This window comes from Sturnira hondurensis, unplaced genomic scaffold (assembly GCF_014824575.4).
Source record: "Sturnira hondurensis isolate 20B ecotype Veracruz unplaced genomic scaffold, ASM1482457v3 Scaffold0021214, whole genome shotgun sequence".
NCBI classification, from domain to species: Eukaryota; Metazoa; Chordata; class Mammalia; order Chiroptera; family Phyllostomidae; genus Sturnira; species Sturnira hondurensis.
Window position 1 is genome coordinate 2,956,430 of NW_028093845.1, and position 16,190 is coordinate 2,972,619.

Sequence of the window (16,190 nt, forward strand, 5' to 3'; positions counted from 1 at the left end):
ATATTGGTCTATGTGTATGTTACCTCCACATACATGTGTGTTTCCTCTATATGTGTGTGTGTTTATATATACCTCTCTATATACAATATATACTATGTGTGGGTGTAGGTGTGTATATACATAAACCACATTGGAAAAATTCATCTATTCTTTTATTGAGTTTTTATTAAAACTAGTTGTTGGATTTTTGTCAGTTGTCTTCTCACTGTCTGTGGTTATAATCACATATTTGTATTGCATTTTAATTTTTTAACATAATGCGTTTTGTGTTTCAGAATAAACCTACCTCATAGAGATTACAACATGGTTTTCCTTCATCTGATACTTAGTAGCTTGTATTTTATTTGTAATTTTAATATCCATAAGTGAGGCCACCTGTAGTTACTTTCTTGTTCAGTCCCACTCACATGGGTAGATCAGTAATACATGCATTTTATAATAAAAACAATTGAAAGGTTTTCCTCATCTTTATATGCTGTGAAACACATCGGGTAGCCTTGAAATCGTCTGCTACTTAAATGTTGATAGAAATCTCCCACAAAACTAACAGCTTGGTGTTTTAGGTGTGGAGGGGAGCTCTGATCACTTTTTCTACTTATTCTATAGAAATTGGTATGTTTATGTTTTCTGTAATCATTCCTTACGTGGTCAGCATAAGTGTTTTTACTCCCAATAGCTATTTAATGAGAAAAGAGACAAGCAACAACCACAGTGTACCAGTCCTGCTTCTATACCTACTTGGGTTTCCTTGGTTGTAGCTGAGTTTATGCAACAGATGCTGTGGGTGCCACAGGGGCCTCTCCATGCAACAGGGCCCCTCTCCCCAGGGAACAGAAGCCATGAGCACCTTCCCTCACAGCAGGGTGCCTTGCACATTCCAGAGTTTTCCATCAGATCAGCAGGAGACTACACGAAAACTGACACGTCCTCTTTGCCTGGCTTCATCCCCCATCCAAGCCTGTTTCCATGATTGTCTTCCAAGTTCCTCCTGAGAAAACGCTCTCAGTAAATCACTGCCCAGAATTCGCTGACTCAGCCTCTGCTTCTGGGAAGCCTGCGTAGGAAGCGTGCTCTCTCTCTCTCTCTCTCTCTCTCTCCTTCTCTCATTCTAGTGACACTCTGGGTGCAGCACTTATGTGATATTCATCACACAATATCTTAACTTGGAGACATTTCTGTCCCTGTGTCATCTCCCTAAATTCAAAATCAATCCCTTGAAGGACAGGACTGTGTCTCTGACACCTTAGTATGGTGCTGGCACCAAGGAGGTGGGTTAATGAAGAGTGAATAAGCAAATCGTGCATTTCTTGGGCCACAAAATTGTCATGAATATGGTAGCGCCTGGAGTGTGGCGGAGTGAGGATTAATGAGGGGTGAAGGGAAAGTGGTTCCTTCTTCCAGCAGCTCTAATTTTCACAGACTCCAAAGAGGGGGAGCAGACCAGCCCTGGGGAGAGGAGTTGCCAGTTCACAGGTCGTTGTCTGTTATACCGCAGGTGCACTGGACATCTGCATACTGGAAAACTTTAGGAAATCATTATAAATGTTAATTTCCATTCCTCTAAATACCTGCTCTAATTAAGCTGGAATCTGTGAAATGATTTCGCCATCAAAACGGCTGCCTCACTGGCTATTTCTCAACAGTGTCACTTGATAACCATTCGTTAGCATGTAGCTCCTTATGAGACGAGGTGCTAGGGACAAACGACTCTCAGGTCCTCTCCAGGGCACAACTAGGGAGCCACAGTATAGGGCTAGGCCCTGTGGAAAAGGAAGCAGCTGCATTCTGAATTGCTTTTAAACATTTCAGCCAGTCCCAGGGAAGAAATCATAAGGGGGTCATTGTAGTCATTTTTAACTTGTCTTAGAGAAGTTCGCAGGTATGTGACCAAAACATAGGGAAGTAAGTGTCCATAGCTTCCTGAGATCTCCATGAGGCCAGACCTCAGCAGAGAGTAGTCAACAATGACCAGCATGGCCCACACCCCAGGCAGTTTCAGGACCACAGAAATGAGGAAGAAGGGACCTGGACAGACAGAAAGCAAACTGTACAGCTCTCATCCATCTGCCCGGTGGTCTCACCTCCTGCATGGTGGGCCAGCCCCCTGACACAACCAAGTGAGCTGACATTGGCTCAGTCCACCCTCATTTCCCCAGCCTTCATCCCCCCACCCTATGTCACTTGTGGAGCTCATTGTCCCCTCTCTTTCTCTATACTCTCCCATTTTATCTCTATAGAAAGAGCCACTCTGTGTGGACAGGGAGTGGGATGGAAGCATGTAGGCTTTAAAACTAAGTTCTCAGGGTAGAACTTTCAGTGCAGAGCAACATGCACATGTAAAGAGCTTATTACCTGCCCAGCAGTGGCAGTTTGGCGTTTGAGGGAGTAAATGTTATTAAAAATGGAGGGTGCACTTCGGCATGTGCTTGGTTTGCACATCGCCTCTTTAAGAAATGGCCCATACACCTGTTTACTACAGGCCTCGCAGAGTGAGAACAACCAGCTGCTAAATTGCCACCTGCATGCTGACCACACAGCCCCAGCAAGCCACAGACATCCATTAAGAGGCGCAACTGGCTAAGGGTGTCCTGACATTATTCTTTTGACATCTGGAGGCAGCACCTCAAAACTCAGATTTCTTACTACCTCAGAAATATAGAATGGAATGTCCGAAGCAATCCACCTAATTACATGGACTCTCTAGGGAGCCCCTTCTTGCAATATTTTCTCGAAATTCTTGGTCCTGACCTCGAGGGATTCACCAGCTAAGTGAAGAGAGATGCAGCTACACTCGCAGACCATAAGGCTCACTAAATCAGGAGAAAGGATGGATTTTGTGCTCGTGTAGGGTCTCCCCAAACGTAGGCAGATCAGCATCACATGTTAAAAACACAGAGTTTGGGTTTGTTGTTGAGGCTTCTTCTGTTATTTGTTTTCCATTCTTGCAGAGCATATAATTTTTGTTGACAAAATTCCCTTGATTTCAGCCGAAATGAGCACTGTCCTATGAAGAGTAACTCGTGAAGTCTGCACTACTTGAGGGACTCATCAGGCGCTGCCTTCAGAGTTCAGGGATCAGAGTTGATCCTATGACTGGAAAAGGGAAAATGCTGAGGCCAGGAGAGGAGTGATAGTGGGATCCCCAGGCAGCAGCCAACACCCCATCCTGTAGCTGGGAACCTGGACTCAGAGAACCAGAAAACTCCCCCATTTGTGATTCTGACCTCAAAACTCCCTGCTCCTACCCTATATGATGAGCCTTAAAAATAACAATAATAATAATTTGAGGGTTCCAGCCAAGATGAAGGCATAGGTAGATATGCTTCACCTCCTCGCACAACTAAAAGAAGGAAACAACCAATATAAAAACAAAAAACAACCAGAATGGCCAGGAAATAGAACTGTATGGAAGTCCAACAACCAAGGAGTTAGAGAAGAAACATTCATCCAGACTGGTAAGAGGGATGGAGACAGGGAGCCAGGCATGGAGAAGACATGCAGCAAGGCAGCAGCTGGCAGACCAGGAAGGCCAAGCGCTGGCTGGCAGACTGGGTGGTCCCATATTTGCATGCAGATAAACTGGGGGGTTGGAGTACAATTGGAGAGCAAGGCAGACTTAGAAACCCAGGGTTCCAACACAGGCAAAATAAAACCTCAGAACCTCTGGCTATAAAAACCTGTAGGGGTTGTGGTGGAAGGAGAAGCTGCCAGTCTCTAAAAGCCGGGAGAGAGCCAAACAAGGAGCATTGTTCCCTCTACGACTCATCTCCCACATCAGAGCCACAATGCAGGGAAGCGGGTTGCCCCACCCTGAAAAATGCATAAGACTTCACACCTCACCATGGAACACATGCACCAAGACAAAAAAATATGGCCCAAATGAAAAATCAGATCAAAATTGCAGAAAAAGAACTAAGCAACAAGGAACTAGCCAACCTATCACATGCAGAGTTCAAAACACTGGTAATCAGGACGCTCACAGAAGTGATTGAGTACACATGCAATGTAGAGGAAGAAGTGAAGGCCATACAAAGTGAAATGAAGAAAAATATACAGGGAACCAACAGTGAAAGGAAAGAAACTAGGGCTCAAATCAATGATTCAGAATAGAAAAAAAACAAATATTCAACCGAACAGAAGAAGCAAGTATTTTTAAAAAAATGAGAAGAGGCTTAGGAACCTCTGGGACAACTTTAAATATTCCAACATCTGAATCATAGGGGTGCCAGAAGGAAAAGAGGAAGATCAACAAATTGAAAACTTACTTTAAAAAAATAATTAAAAAATTTCCCCAACCTGGTGAAGGAACTGGACATACAAGTCCAGGAAGCTCAGAGAATCCCAAAGAAGTTGGACCCAAAGAGGAGAGCACCAAAACACACCATTATTAAATTACCCAAGGTTACAGATAAGGAGAGAATATTAAAACCAGCAAGAGAAGAGAGTTAACTACAAAGGATTTCCCATAGGATTATAGGCTGATTTCTCAAAAGAGACCTTATACAGGCAGGAAAAGGCTAGAAAGAAGTATTCCAAGTCATGAAATCCAAAGACCTACATCCAATACTGCTCTATTCAGCAAAGCTTTCATTTAGAATGGAAGGGCAGATAAGGTGCTTCCCAGAAGAAGTGGAAGCAGGAAATAGTGCAGGGCCTCCACTCTCTGTGCCCATGGAAGAGCTGTAGGGATCAGCGTCCGGAAATGGAAAATGGGGATGGAATGGGAGGTATCACCACCGGTAGTTTATCCCCCATCCATCCTGTGGCTCTTTAAGAAAAACAAAAAGCCTATGGGTTGAATCAGAGATCTCAGCACAGTTTCACTGTTGTTGGTGACATGATGTGCCATGCTCTGTCCTTGAGCGTAAGTGTGAGTGTCAGGAAGCAGAAAATTTGTAGCACAGACATCACTCCTGATATGTAGCCCAGACACTGGCTAGGCCCAGGCCAGAATCCTAGAGAGTGTTGCCACAGGCTCAGCAAAGACCCCGAGTCTGTACTGGGCCCAGGGAGGGAGCCAAACCTTCCAGATACCTCTCTAGATCTGGAAGGCCACACCCTGGGCCTGGTGCTGTCACTCATGTGGTCAGTTAGCCCTGATCACCTCTCTACACGGCCAACTGCACTTTTCACAAGTGCTCTTGGGGCACGGGGGCTGAATGTGTGACACTCACACCTCCAACTCCTAGGGATTATAACATTGACTTTCACAGGGTCAGAGGTTTGCTCAAGTCCAGGCAAAGACCAGGTAAAGGAGTAAATAGACAGTAAAGCAAATGTCTATGAGCAGGAATGACTGGCTGGATCCCAGGTGACTTAGAGATGGGCTTTGAGGGACCTAAGCACCTGGCCCAGCTTATCACTGAGTTACCAGTGGCTCTAAGGGACAGCGGACTCTATGTAGGCTGGTGGAGTGAGTGCATGTCCTGTGGAATCTAGACTTTGCACAGGAATGTCACATGGAGCCCTAGACAGCCTCAAAGGCAAAAGCTAACTGCATTGGGTGGGGTGGGAGAGGCCAGGCGGAGTCCAGTTCTGACAGAATCTGTGCCTGTCTTGGCCTCCACTCGCACCCCATGCAAAACATGTTCCCATCAACAGGATTCCTGGAGTCACCCTGGTTACCCAGAGTGACATACATGGCCAGCCTGGGAGGCGCTCTACTCTCTTTGGAGTTGCAGCCGGAAATCCAACAGCCCAGCAGGTTCCTCTCCCTAGATCGGGAGTGGCAGTGACCCTGTGTCACTTGTTTGGTGGCAGATCACTGCATTCTCTCCTCCATACTTTCTCTTCCAAGAATGCTGCTATAGAAATGTGTCCATCAGACAGAGACACCCGCAGGTTTGCCCCTGTTGATCCTGGTTTGAAAAGTCAGTCGAGTTCCAGACATGAGAACTCCCACTGGCAGTGCCATCCTGAATCAAGGTGGGCACGGGACCGCCCCAGCACCTGCTGTAGCTCCTCAGAACCCTGCCTCACAGCAGCTGTGTGGTGCCCGCGGCCTGTGCTGTCCTGTGTGTTACAGTGAACATGGAAACTTGCTGCTTAGAGATCCTCAAGGATTAAGGCAGCAGGGTAGGCTCCTGGGCGGGATGAGGCAGGCCGGAGAGGAAAGCAGAGTCACCCCCAGGGGGCAGGGCAGGCTGCACGTGGTGTTCCGACTATCGTCTTCTCTGCCCCCAGGCCTGGACGTCAGGCAAGCACAGGTCGTTGTCCTGTCCTCGGGGACCAAGTGCATCAGCGGCGAGTACATCAATGACCAGGGGCTGGTGGTCAACGACTGCCACGCAGAGATCGTGGCCAGGAGAGCACTGCTCCACTTCCTGTACGCACAGCTGGAGCTGCACCTCAGGTGAGCGGCCCGTCCCAGGGACGCGTGCTCTGCATGTGAGCTCAGAGCCGCTGTACCCAGGCAGACTCCCTGCACATGGAGTGTCTAGGCTCCCTGTTGAGGCTGCCCCTACTGCACAAGCTTTACACAGATGGGTGGCATCTGCACAAGCGCCAGCCATGTTGATACACTTGCTGATCAAATGCTGAAATTGCAGACTCCGTCCCCCCCATGATTCCTCCAGGAAACACCTATGAGCAACCATGACTGCAGCAGACGACCTGCAAGGTTCACATCCCCACACACACAGGCCCGCACATATGAACATGCCTTGTCACATACCCATTCCATTTGATGCCATTGTTTATTAAAACATTTGCTGTGTCTTAGCTCCAGCTGCTATAACAGATCGCCACAGTGTGGGGGCCTGACCACTGATTGCTCAGTCTGGAGGCTGGAAGTCCAGGGTCAAGTTGCTGGCAGATTCCATGTCTGCTGAGGACAGTCTTCCTGGTTCACAGACAGGGTCTGCTCACTGTGTCCTCACATAAAGGGGTGAGGGGCTCCCCAGGGTCTTTTTTATAAGGACATGAATCCCATTATGACTAAGGCCTGCACCATCATGACCTCATCACTTCTCAGAGGCCCTACCTCCTAGTGCTAGCAAATGAAGTTTGGGGACACAAACGTTCAGTGCCTAGGAAGTGGGTCTCTAAAGGGCAGTTTTTTCCAGTGATGACAGCACACCTGTAAAGGCACAGGCAGCTGGTGCAGTGTGTGCCGGGTCAAGGGCACCATTCAGAAAGAGCGTGGGGACCACAGCCACCCCTCTACTCCACATGCTGTCAATTGTCACTCAGGGTGACTGGCCTGTTCACTACTCTAAATGCCACAGACAAGGAGATGGCAGGAAGTGCAGGACTGGCTACAGGGGTGAGGAGGTGTATGTACCAAAGGAGCACTCGCCCCAGCTCTGGCTTAAACTGCCCTTTTCTTGTGGGTTTAAGTGAAGGCAACATTTTTCCCACCAGCAGCCCTTAGTTGCTAATCCCAGAACTAGCCTTGCATTTTAAAAAGGAAGAAAACCTCACAGAAAAGCCCATCTCTAGGAGATGATGCCGTCCCTCCTTGAAACACAGAGTGGCAAGAAAGGAACTGAGAGTGGAGACAGTGCTCTGTTACCTGGAGCAACTCCCTGCTCCCTAGTCCACTGCATCCCAGAGCAGATGGGGTAGGGGGGTGCTGTGACATCACCCCAGCTCCATTCTGACAGAGCTGTGCCCACTTCAAAGGGGATCCACTTCAATGTACTGTTCAGTACTTTCACCAGGCTTAGGGCCTGTGACCCGCAGAGAAGTCAGGATCGCTGAGCACCTGCCCCTGCCCTGTCCGTGTCCTATTCTGACACTTACTCAGGCAAGCACACTTCTCACAGAACACAGCTTTCCTCTGCAAGATGGGCAGCCTCCTCTCAGACACCAGCTGCAAGGCAGCCTGCCCTTTAGTTTCCCTTCTCCAGGCCTCGTCCTTCCCAGGCCATGGGGCTCAAATACCACGAGACAAGCCCAGGCCAACCTCCCACGTCCCAGCCAGCAGCTCTGAGTCCATCTGAAACACCCACCAGGCTCGGCTCTAGCCTGCTCCTGCACCCCAAGCCCTAATGTGCCCAATTCCCAGAACTTGTCTCGACACACCAGGACTGAAGTGGCCGGTGGTGGACTTTAGATGCTGTTTCCTGCCTGCTCCTCCTCTAAACATGTCTTCAGAAGGATGTTCTAAAAGCAAAGTGCCGTCCAGACCCTGAGAAATGTGCTCCCAAGTCAGAGTGTCCTGTGTTTTCCTGCAACCTGCTGAGACTGCCAGGATGTGGCAGGCTGTCACCTGTGCTGGCCTCTCTCTTTACAACACAGAGCAGCAAAAATGCAGGTGGGCGTGAGCACCTGCTGCATCTGGATGCAGCCCTGTGCTGAGCTGTTTGGTCACAGTGACTTCATAGCTATGTCTTTGCCAAAAACACTTCTTGCTTGCCTCTTCTAGCTGCTTCTACATCCTCTGAAGCAGTGTTCCCCCACCCACGAACATGGGATATCGGGGGCTTCAGGGAGTGACTCCTGTATGCCAGGGCATGTGTAGCAACCCCACAGGGGCAGGAAGGTCCAGAGGCACCTCAGGCTGCCCCAGGGAATCAATGCCTGACCCCGAGGGGGACGCCAGAGTTGAACAAGGGGGACAGAGCTGCAAATCTCTCCGAATGTGGGGCAGACTTTCTCCCAAATCTCCAAGTGCTCAATCAGAAATATTTCCAAATACCTTTCACGTGCTTGTGTCACTGAAGGCATGGGCCAACACCAGCCCTGGTCTGGCTCTGTGCTGGCACCATGGTGCTGGCTGCCAGGGGATCGACCCTGCCTCCCCAGGGCGAATAAAAAAGGCAGCAAAAGGCAGCCACAGCCACCCAGCAGGCCAGGCTGTGCCTATGCTCCAAAGTTGGGGGGTGCTTTGAGACAGCAAGACAGGCTGGCAGCGGGAAGGAGCAAGGCAAGGAAGCAGAAAGGCTGGTGGGATGCCTCTAGGGTTTCCTGGGGAGAAAATGTCTGTTGTGCTGCCTGGTGATCTCAGAACCCAGCAGAACAGAATCCATCACCAGTGGGGCAGAACGTGTGAAAACAGCCAGAGCGGCAGAAAGCAGAGAGAGTGCCTAGTGAGAATGAGGCCTGCGGGGAGCAGCCATGCCGGCTCAGTGCCTGGTGGGGCCTCAGCGCCTCAGAGGGGACGGGGGCTGGAGGATTGGGGGAGCAGTCCAAGGGCAGTGGCGCGGCCTCCGAGACCAGAGGAAGGGCCGCTCAGTGTGTTGGCGCGCTCCCCTGGTCAGGGTTGGGCCCAGCAGAAACGCAGGTCCAAGCACTGAGCTCCTCACTGGGCTGGCTGCTGAGCCCTGCCTCCTTTCAGAGTTCCTTTTCCCCTGTTAATACAGGAACGTGAGGCCGTGCAGAACCCACAGCGCCTGGAGCCCGCGCAGCGGGGAGCGCTTGGGAATCCAGGCTTCAGGAAAGATCAGCCCGACCATAATTGTTGGGGGAGGTAACAGGACAGGATTTCGCATGGTTTCACCTATTCTAGAGGTTTCCATGCAAATGTGAAGAGGAAAAAACTGGGGAACGATGACAAAATGGGACAAAAGCACCCACCAATCGGGATGGGGTTGGTCAGCCAGTCCGCAGCAGTGACTGCAGCCTCCTTCTGCCCCCAGCAAGCGGCGTGAGGACTCGGAGCGCTCCATATTCGTGCGGATGAAGGACGGAGGCTACAGGCTGAGGGACAACACTCTGTTCCACCTGTACGTGAGCACGTCCCCCTGCGGAGATGCGCGCCTCAACTCGCCCTACGAAATCACCGCAGACCGTAAGAGATGGCGTCGGTACATTTTCAGGAGCCCCATGCTCTGCTGGGTCCCATCTATCTGTGCCCAGACCCCGCGTGTGTGGTGTGTGGTGTGTGGTGTGGCCAGTCCCTGAGACTCTGGGAACAGGCGGTATCTGCCATGCTGTGTAGTCATCCCTCTCGGATAACAGAGTGGCGAGAAATCCAAAATTATCTATGTCATTGCACCGGTCCCCACTCCATCTCAATAGGTTGGAAAGCCCGTCCCGGGCTGGAGGACAGAATGAAGGAGGACAGGGACCAGAATTACACAGCGTGGCCGCACCTTCAAGTTGCTTTGTTTGCCTTCTTTGCATCTTTGGGAAAATAAAGCTCAGTGTTTTCATGAAACTTGATGCCAGGCAAAGACACCTCCCCAGGGTAGCTGGTGTCGCCCACAGAGTTCTGTACCGAGTCCCCTCTCGAGACCTGCCCTCTGAGAGCTTTTCACAGCAGGTGTGCCCAGTACCCTTCAGCCCCACCACCACAGGGAGGAGCACTGTGTGTCCCAGAGTGGAGGGTTCGGTGAGGTCTTCTCTGTGTAAGTCTCATGGTCAGTGCCTCCCTGTGAAATAAAAAGTGGGCAGCTAAGAAAGTCTGTTACTGATACTGTGTGTGTATGTATATACTACACATACGTGTGCACACACACCACGCACACACATGCAAGCACACCCTCCCAGAAACTGCATGGGGCAGCCTTGCTGATGTAGGCCCTGCTGTTAAATGCATGTGTGTGGTGGTCCTACTGAGTGGTGGGGGCACCCAAGGCTCAATCTTGTGCTCAGAGGAAACCACAGACAGTGCAGTTACTGAAAGTCTGTTTTCGCCCTCTGACTCCCCCCGCCAAAGGCCACAGTTGTGTTCTCAGAACCACAGGGAGGAAAGACAAGTGTGTGCTGGGTTCCTGCTGCATCCCATGTTTGTAAGGAACACCTCCGATGAAGACAAAGAGTGTGCAGGGAAATGGCACCCAGTCCTATGTGGTTTTTATTTTCTTTTATATTTCCATCCTACATGCATTTCATCTATATCTCTGGCACTCAGAAACGTTTCTGGTCCAGAAAAATGCATTCTGCTTTTTGCCAACTTTCCTCCAATCTTCCCCCTTTGGAGAGGACTGGACAGAATCCTCCATTGTAGGATTCCAGGTGACATTTTCACTAATGTCTCAGTCAGCTCAAGCAGCCGAAGCAGAACACCACCCTGGGGACCTTATACGCAGCAGACATTCAGCTCATAGTCTGGATGCTGCAGCTCCAAGATCCTGGCCCAGCAGACTCGGTGTCTGGTGAGGGCCCTCCCCTTGGTTCACAGACAGGGCCTTCTCCCTGTGTCCTCACATGGTGGAAGGGGCGAGAGGGCTCTCTGGGGGCCCTCAGCAAGAACACTAATCTTATTGGGGAGCTCTACCTGCATGGCCTCATCTGAACCAAATTACTTCCCCACAACCCCATCTCTTAATACCATCTCCCTGGGGGTTAGGGCTTCAACATGAGAATTGGGGGGGCGCAAACATTTGGTCCATACAACACCCCATGGAAAGTAAATGGAAGAACCAGTTCTAATAGTGAATCAAGAGAATGGAGTCCACTAAGTGTCAGGGACCTTTCAAGGCACTCCCCCAGGGGCAAGGGGCAGGGGGGTGGGCCTGGGCAGAGCGGTGGACACAGCTCTGCCTCCAAGGGAAGAGCAGCGGGTGGAGTCCCGCAGGGCATTCCTTCACTACCACACCTCAAAAAGAGAGAAAAAACAATATGAAGTAGTTCATTTTTCTTGAGAAGTTCGTCAGACTGGGCCTACATGATCCTACACTACACACACACGCACACGCACACACCATCCATTCAGTTACTGGAATTGTCTTTTCATTTGTCTTTTCAAAAGGTTTGGCTTCATGAAGACCCAGCTAAGAGGCCCTCAGGAAGTCCTTCAGGTGTGTGAGGCCAGTACTAATTCATCCAGCTTCCTCCCCACAGGAGCCCCAGTCATGCCTGAGCCCCGCCAGTCTCTGTAGAGGGACAGTTCTGGCTCATTGGGCACCCACTGCAGTCTCGCCAGCTCTTGACTTGTAAAGCCAGAGGTTTAGAAAAACAAAACAGATATGTCTCAGGTGCACCCTGGGGTTCACTTCCTGGCACAGATGTCTTTTATTTCATGGTGCTTTTAAGAAGTGGCAGGTGCTGCTAGGGGAAAGAAAGTAAAGTATTTTCCTCACATTTCGGCTGCAGATATGCCCGGCAAAAATGAGGTGCTGCTCCAGAGTTAGTGAGGCTGGCATTCCTCCCAGGGTATCCTACCGGGGATGCTGAGGAGGGAGCACCTGGCTGGCTTGTCCTGCAGACCATCTGCCAAGAGCCCTGCACCACCTTCCCTTACCAGTTCAGTGAGGTCAGAAAACCCAATTCCTGCTTGGAAGGGCCTCCCAGAGAGACTTCTTTTTCCCCACACTCCAAAGGAAGGCACAAGGCTCAGGAACAACTCTGATTTTGGAGAGAAACCACTGACATCAGGGTGGGGGGCTCTACATGTGTCTCACTGGAGTGTTTCTCTCTGCTACTCTTTCAAGAGGGTTGGATAGCCAGGGAAGGGGATGCAGGTGACCGGCAGGGGCTCCTTCCAGGGCAGAGGCCTTGGGGACAAACCCTGCTTGCTGGGCCATTCCAGAAGTCACAAGTCTGCCTCCTACAAGTAAACCCTGTAGAAGCCCAGCTTCACTGCCCATCTGCTCTGGGTCCATGCTCCTACAGGGAATCCAAAGCACAGGACCTGAAGGTCATGATGTAGTTGTTGTGTCTACAAATGCGGAGCACAGATGTATTCCATCCCCTCGCCCTAGGTCATTATTGGTTCTGCTGAGCCCCTCACAACCCGGGAGAAGCTCCAGCATTGGAGACTCCCAACTCCTGGCCACTCCAGGGGCCACCCTGTCTCCTCTCACCAGCAAAGTGCTGGTGAGAGGCAGGGGCTCCTTCCAGGGCAAAGTGGTCCCATACAAAGGACCACTTGGTATGGTCCCTATTACCTGAGCTCATTTTATCCTCACACCCTCATGTGGTCTGCAAGGAGCTGTTTGTTGTACATCTCTGCATGGACCCATGCCGGTCCCGTCACCTGCAGCTGTGCCCACACTCTCCTCTTTTTCCCACACACACATGCGCATGCATGCACACACACAAGCACATGAACATGCACACATACTCAACAGGTATCTGACCTGCCAAGTGTGCAGACACGCCTGTAATTGACTGAGTCTGAGATGCTCTGAACAGAGTTGTCCACAATGTCCCCCTTCTTTTAAAGAAGTGAGGAAATGCCTCCTGGCTGGTGTGGCTCAGTGCATTGAGTGCCAGCCTGCGAACCAAAGGATTGCTAGTTTGATTCCCAGTCAGAGCACGTGCCTGGGTCGTGGGCCATGTCCCCACACCCCAGTAGGCGACAAGTGAGAGACAACCACTCATTGATGTTTCTCTCCCTCTCTTTCTCTCTCCCTTTCCCTCTCTCTAAAAATAAATAAGTAAAATCTTTATTTTAAAAAAGAGTGAATGGATGCAGAGGAAACACAGGGGAGAAATTCTGCTGATAGGTCTGAACAACTGTTGGGGCCAGTATCCTGTCCCAGACCTCTGGCTAAGAGCTAGCTCTGACCTGATTCCCGCCGGCTGCCAAGCAAAGGGGTCTTCCACAGGGGCCACCTTGGCCTCAGCTGTCCCCCCAGTGCTAAAGCCTCCGTGAGCTCTTGAGGCCAGGTCAGGGCTCTACGTCCATGAGGCCACATAGAACCCCACTGTGACCTGCCTACCTCCCTTGGATGCCCATGGCTTAAGAAACTCTGAACTCCCCATTTTTATTTCTTTTCTCAAAAAACATTCATGGTGCCCTGGCTGGTGTAGCTCAGTGGATTGAGCACGGGCCTGGGAACCAGAGGATCTCGGTTCGATTCCTAATCAGGGCACATGCCTGGGTTGCAGGCCAGTTCCTGGCAGGGGACACACGATACATTGTGTGTCCTCGGCAGAGGCAACCATACATTGATATTTCTCTCCCTCTCTCCTTCCCTTCCCCTCTAAAGATAAATAAATAAAATATTTTTAAAAATGTTTAAAAAAAAAAACATTCATGTAGACAGATCGTAAGTTCTGCCCCCCTGGAGATTTTAAAAATGAAATCAATAATTAGTGGTCTGAAATGTCTGGGAGGCATGTGGTCTGTGAGCAGCTGTGGGTTGTACCCATACCTGGCTTATGTCAAGACCACTTGGGAAGCTCCTAAAAACGCACACCTGTGCTTCCCCTGAGATTCTGGCACATTTGGTGTGGTGGGTCGGAGTTGCACCTTCAGAATTCCCCTGTGACTGTGAGGATGAGGACCAGCCACGTTTTGAGCCACCGGGTTTGAAACCCCTAACCTGTCTCCTGCCCCGATTGGGTGTATCTCTTGCTGGTGCAGTGGGACGGTCTGCATGCACAGGAGGGTCTGCTGGGGTCTCTGCAAGGGCCAGGCAGGTGTGGCAGGCAGGCAAGGCTTTTACTGGGAGGGACAGAGCAGCTCCAGCCACAGGCTCTGCACACCGGACCCCACCAGGATGATTCCATTTCCTAAGTGCGGGTGGAAGACCTGGGCTAGGCCCAGGGCAGTTCTGATAAGAACCGGAACTGACCAGAGTGATGAAAAGTTCTAGGGCCCTTCCTGTGGCTGAGCTATTGTAGGATAACTATTGTCCTCCCTCGAACTCACCGATATTCTTAAGGTAAAGTCCTCTCTTGGCTTGTTCTTAAACAGCTTGGTTCTTACTGCCATTTCCGAGGAATTTAACATCCTAGTGAAATCCTCCAAACTGTCTCCCATAAAATGCCATAAGGAATAGCGTAGTTCTGTCATATCTTACAAGAATGTGCTAAATACCTAGCATGTTCTATTTCATTTATTATTCATTAGGGCAGTTCAAGAGATAAGCCCAAATTCCCATGGGAAGTCAGGGAACCTAAAATGCACTTTCTGAAGTCCCTGCCTTCCCATTTGCCTACTGAGCTACAGAAGCATGCAATACGTGTTTGTGTGTCACAGGATGGATGAATTTAAGTGGCCTCGTAATTCACCAATGTCATCATCACTACCTTCATCAAGTGATACAAAGGACACCCACATGACCACATGATAAAGGCTATAGATGTTATTAAAATAAATAGTAGATTGCTACACAGGTATACCTTCTGGGGACATGTCTTTTGAAGATGGCTTGAAAATTAGAAGTTCGTTGGGTGTCCAAAAACATTCTCTCCCTTTCCTATGCCTGTTTTCTTGTTTCTGGCTCTCTTTTTCTCCCCTAACGCCTTACTGCAGCCATGTGTTTAGCTAGATCTTGGCTCCTAGGGGCACTGTCATTTAGCTCCACCTCCTATTGCTTGTCTCCTAAAAATAAAATATTCACCTGACAGCTACCTAAAGTGTAATACCTTATTGTGATGTCAGTCTCCAAAGGTAAGGGTTTAGATGATCAATACCGTAACAAGGAGTCTGGTCATTTGGACAATCAGAATTAGATAAGCATATACTCATTTGAGGGTATGTATGTGTCCACAGCAAACAGAATTTTCACATTTCACACCTTCACTGTAGGGCACACCATAAACCCACTACAGATTATTTAGGTTCCATTCCCCACAGCTTCTGGTTCACTTGACATTTTGTTCCACTTGAAGTGGCATCTTCAACTCCCTCCTGCCTCTCCAATTAGGCATGAAAGAGCCAGAGGAAATGGGCTTTACAAGATTGTTGACACTCAGAGCCCCTGGGACTGATCCCACTCATCAGGGAGCTGCTAGAGGAGGCAGCCTGAGATTTAACACCTCCAAAAATAAATGCTCCTCGGGAGCCTGTCCTGCACCTGACTCTTCAGGAAAAATTAATCTACCTGAAAACTTTGGGTTAGCTCCTAGATACCAGTTGTTAATTCAAGGCAGGCCTCCCTGTTGGCATGCTATTACCAACCAGAGGGTCTACTTCACAGGAAGCTGGTTGTGCAGAAGCAATGAATAAGGCTTGAGAAAAAGCCTTACAACAGGCAACTTTCAGGGTTTGGGAAAAGCCACTATAGTGGAAGCATTAGGAGAGTAATACGGATACTGTAATCACCCAAAAGAGAGGTACAACAAGTACCCTATTTCCTGAGAAAATATCCCCCACACAGAAGAGTCAGGGCATTTGTACGGGGCAAACTGCGGAAACTAATGTGTACACTGGACCTCCACTCTCCCAGTGCCGCCGGCCGTAAGAAGTTGGTGTGATAATGACCCCTCCAGGACAGTGTAAAAGGTTAGGTCAAACCAAAGATTGCCTCAAGTGGTCTTGAGTAATGTGAACTATTTTATGTTCAATTTATCACCATCACTGTCATCATCCATCACCATCACCATCATCTCCACCATCGTCATCACCG

The 16,190-nt window shown here is 49.8% G+C and overlaps 1 protein-coding gene across 1 annotated transcript in view; it reads left to right on the plus strand.

The window, feature by feature from the left end:
- ADARB2 (adenosine deaminase RNA specific B2 (inactive)) overlaps positions 1 to 16,190 on the plus strand; it is a 454,763-nt gene that overhangs the window by 406,562 nt on the left and 32,011 nt on the right. The window contains exons 5-6 of the mRNA XM_037031882.1: positions 6,184 to 6,352; positions 9,582 to 9,733. Of these exons, the coding sequence (XP_036887777.1) occupies positions 6,184 to 6,352; positions 9,582 to 9,733 (321 nt within the window). The remainder of the gene's footprint in view (positions 1 to 6,183; positions 6,353 to 9,581; positions 9,734 to 16,190) is intronic.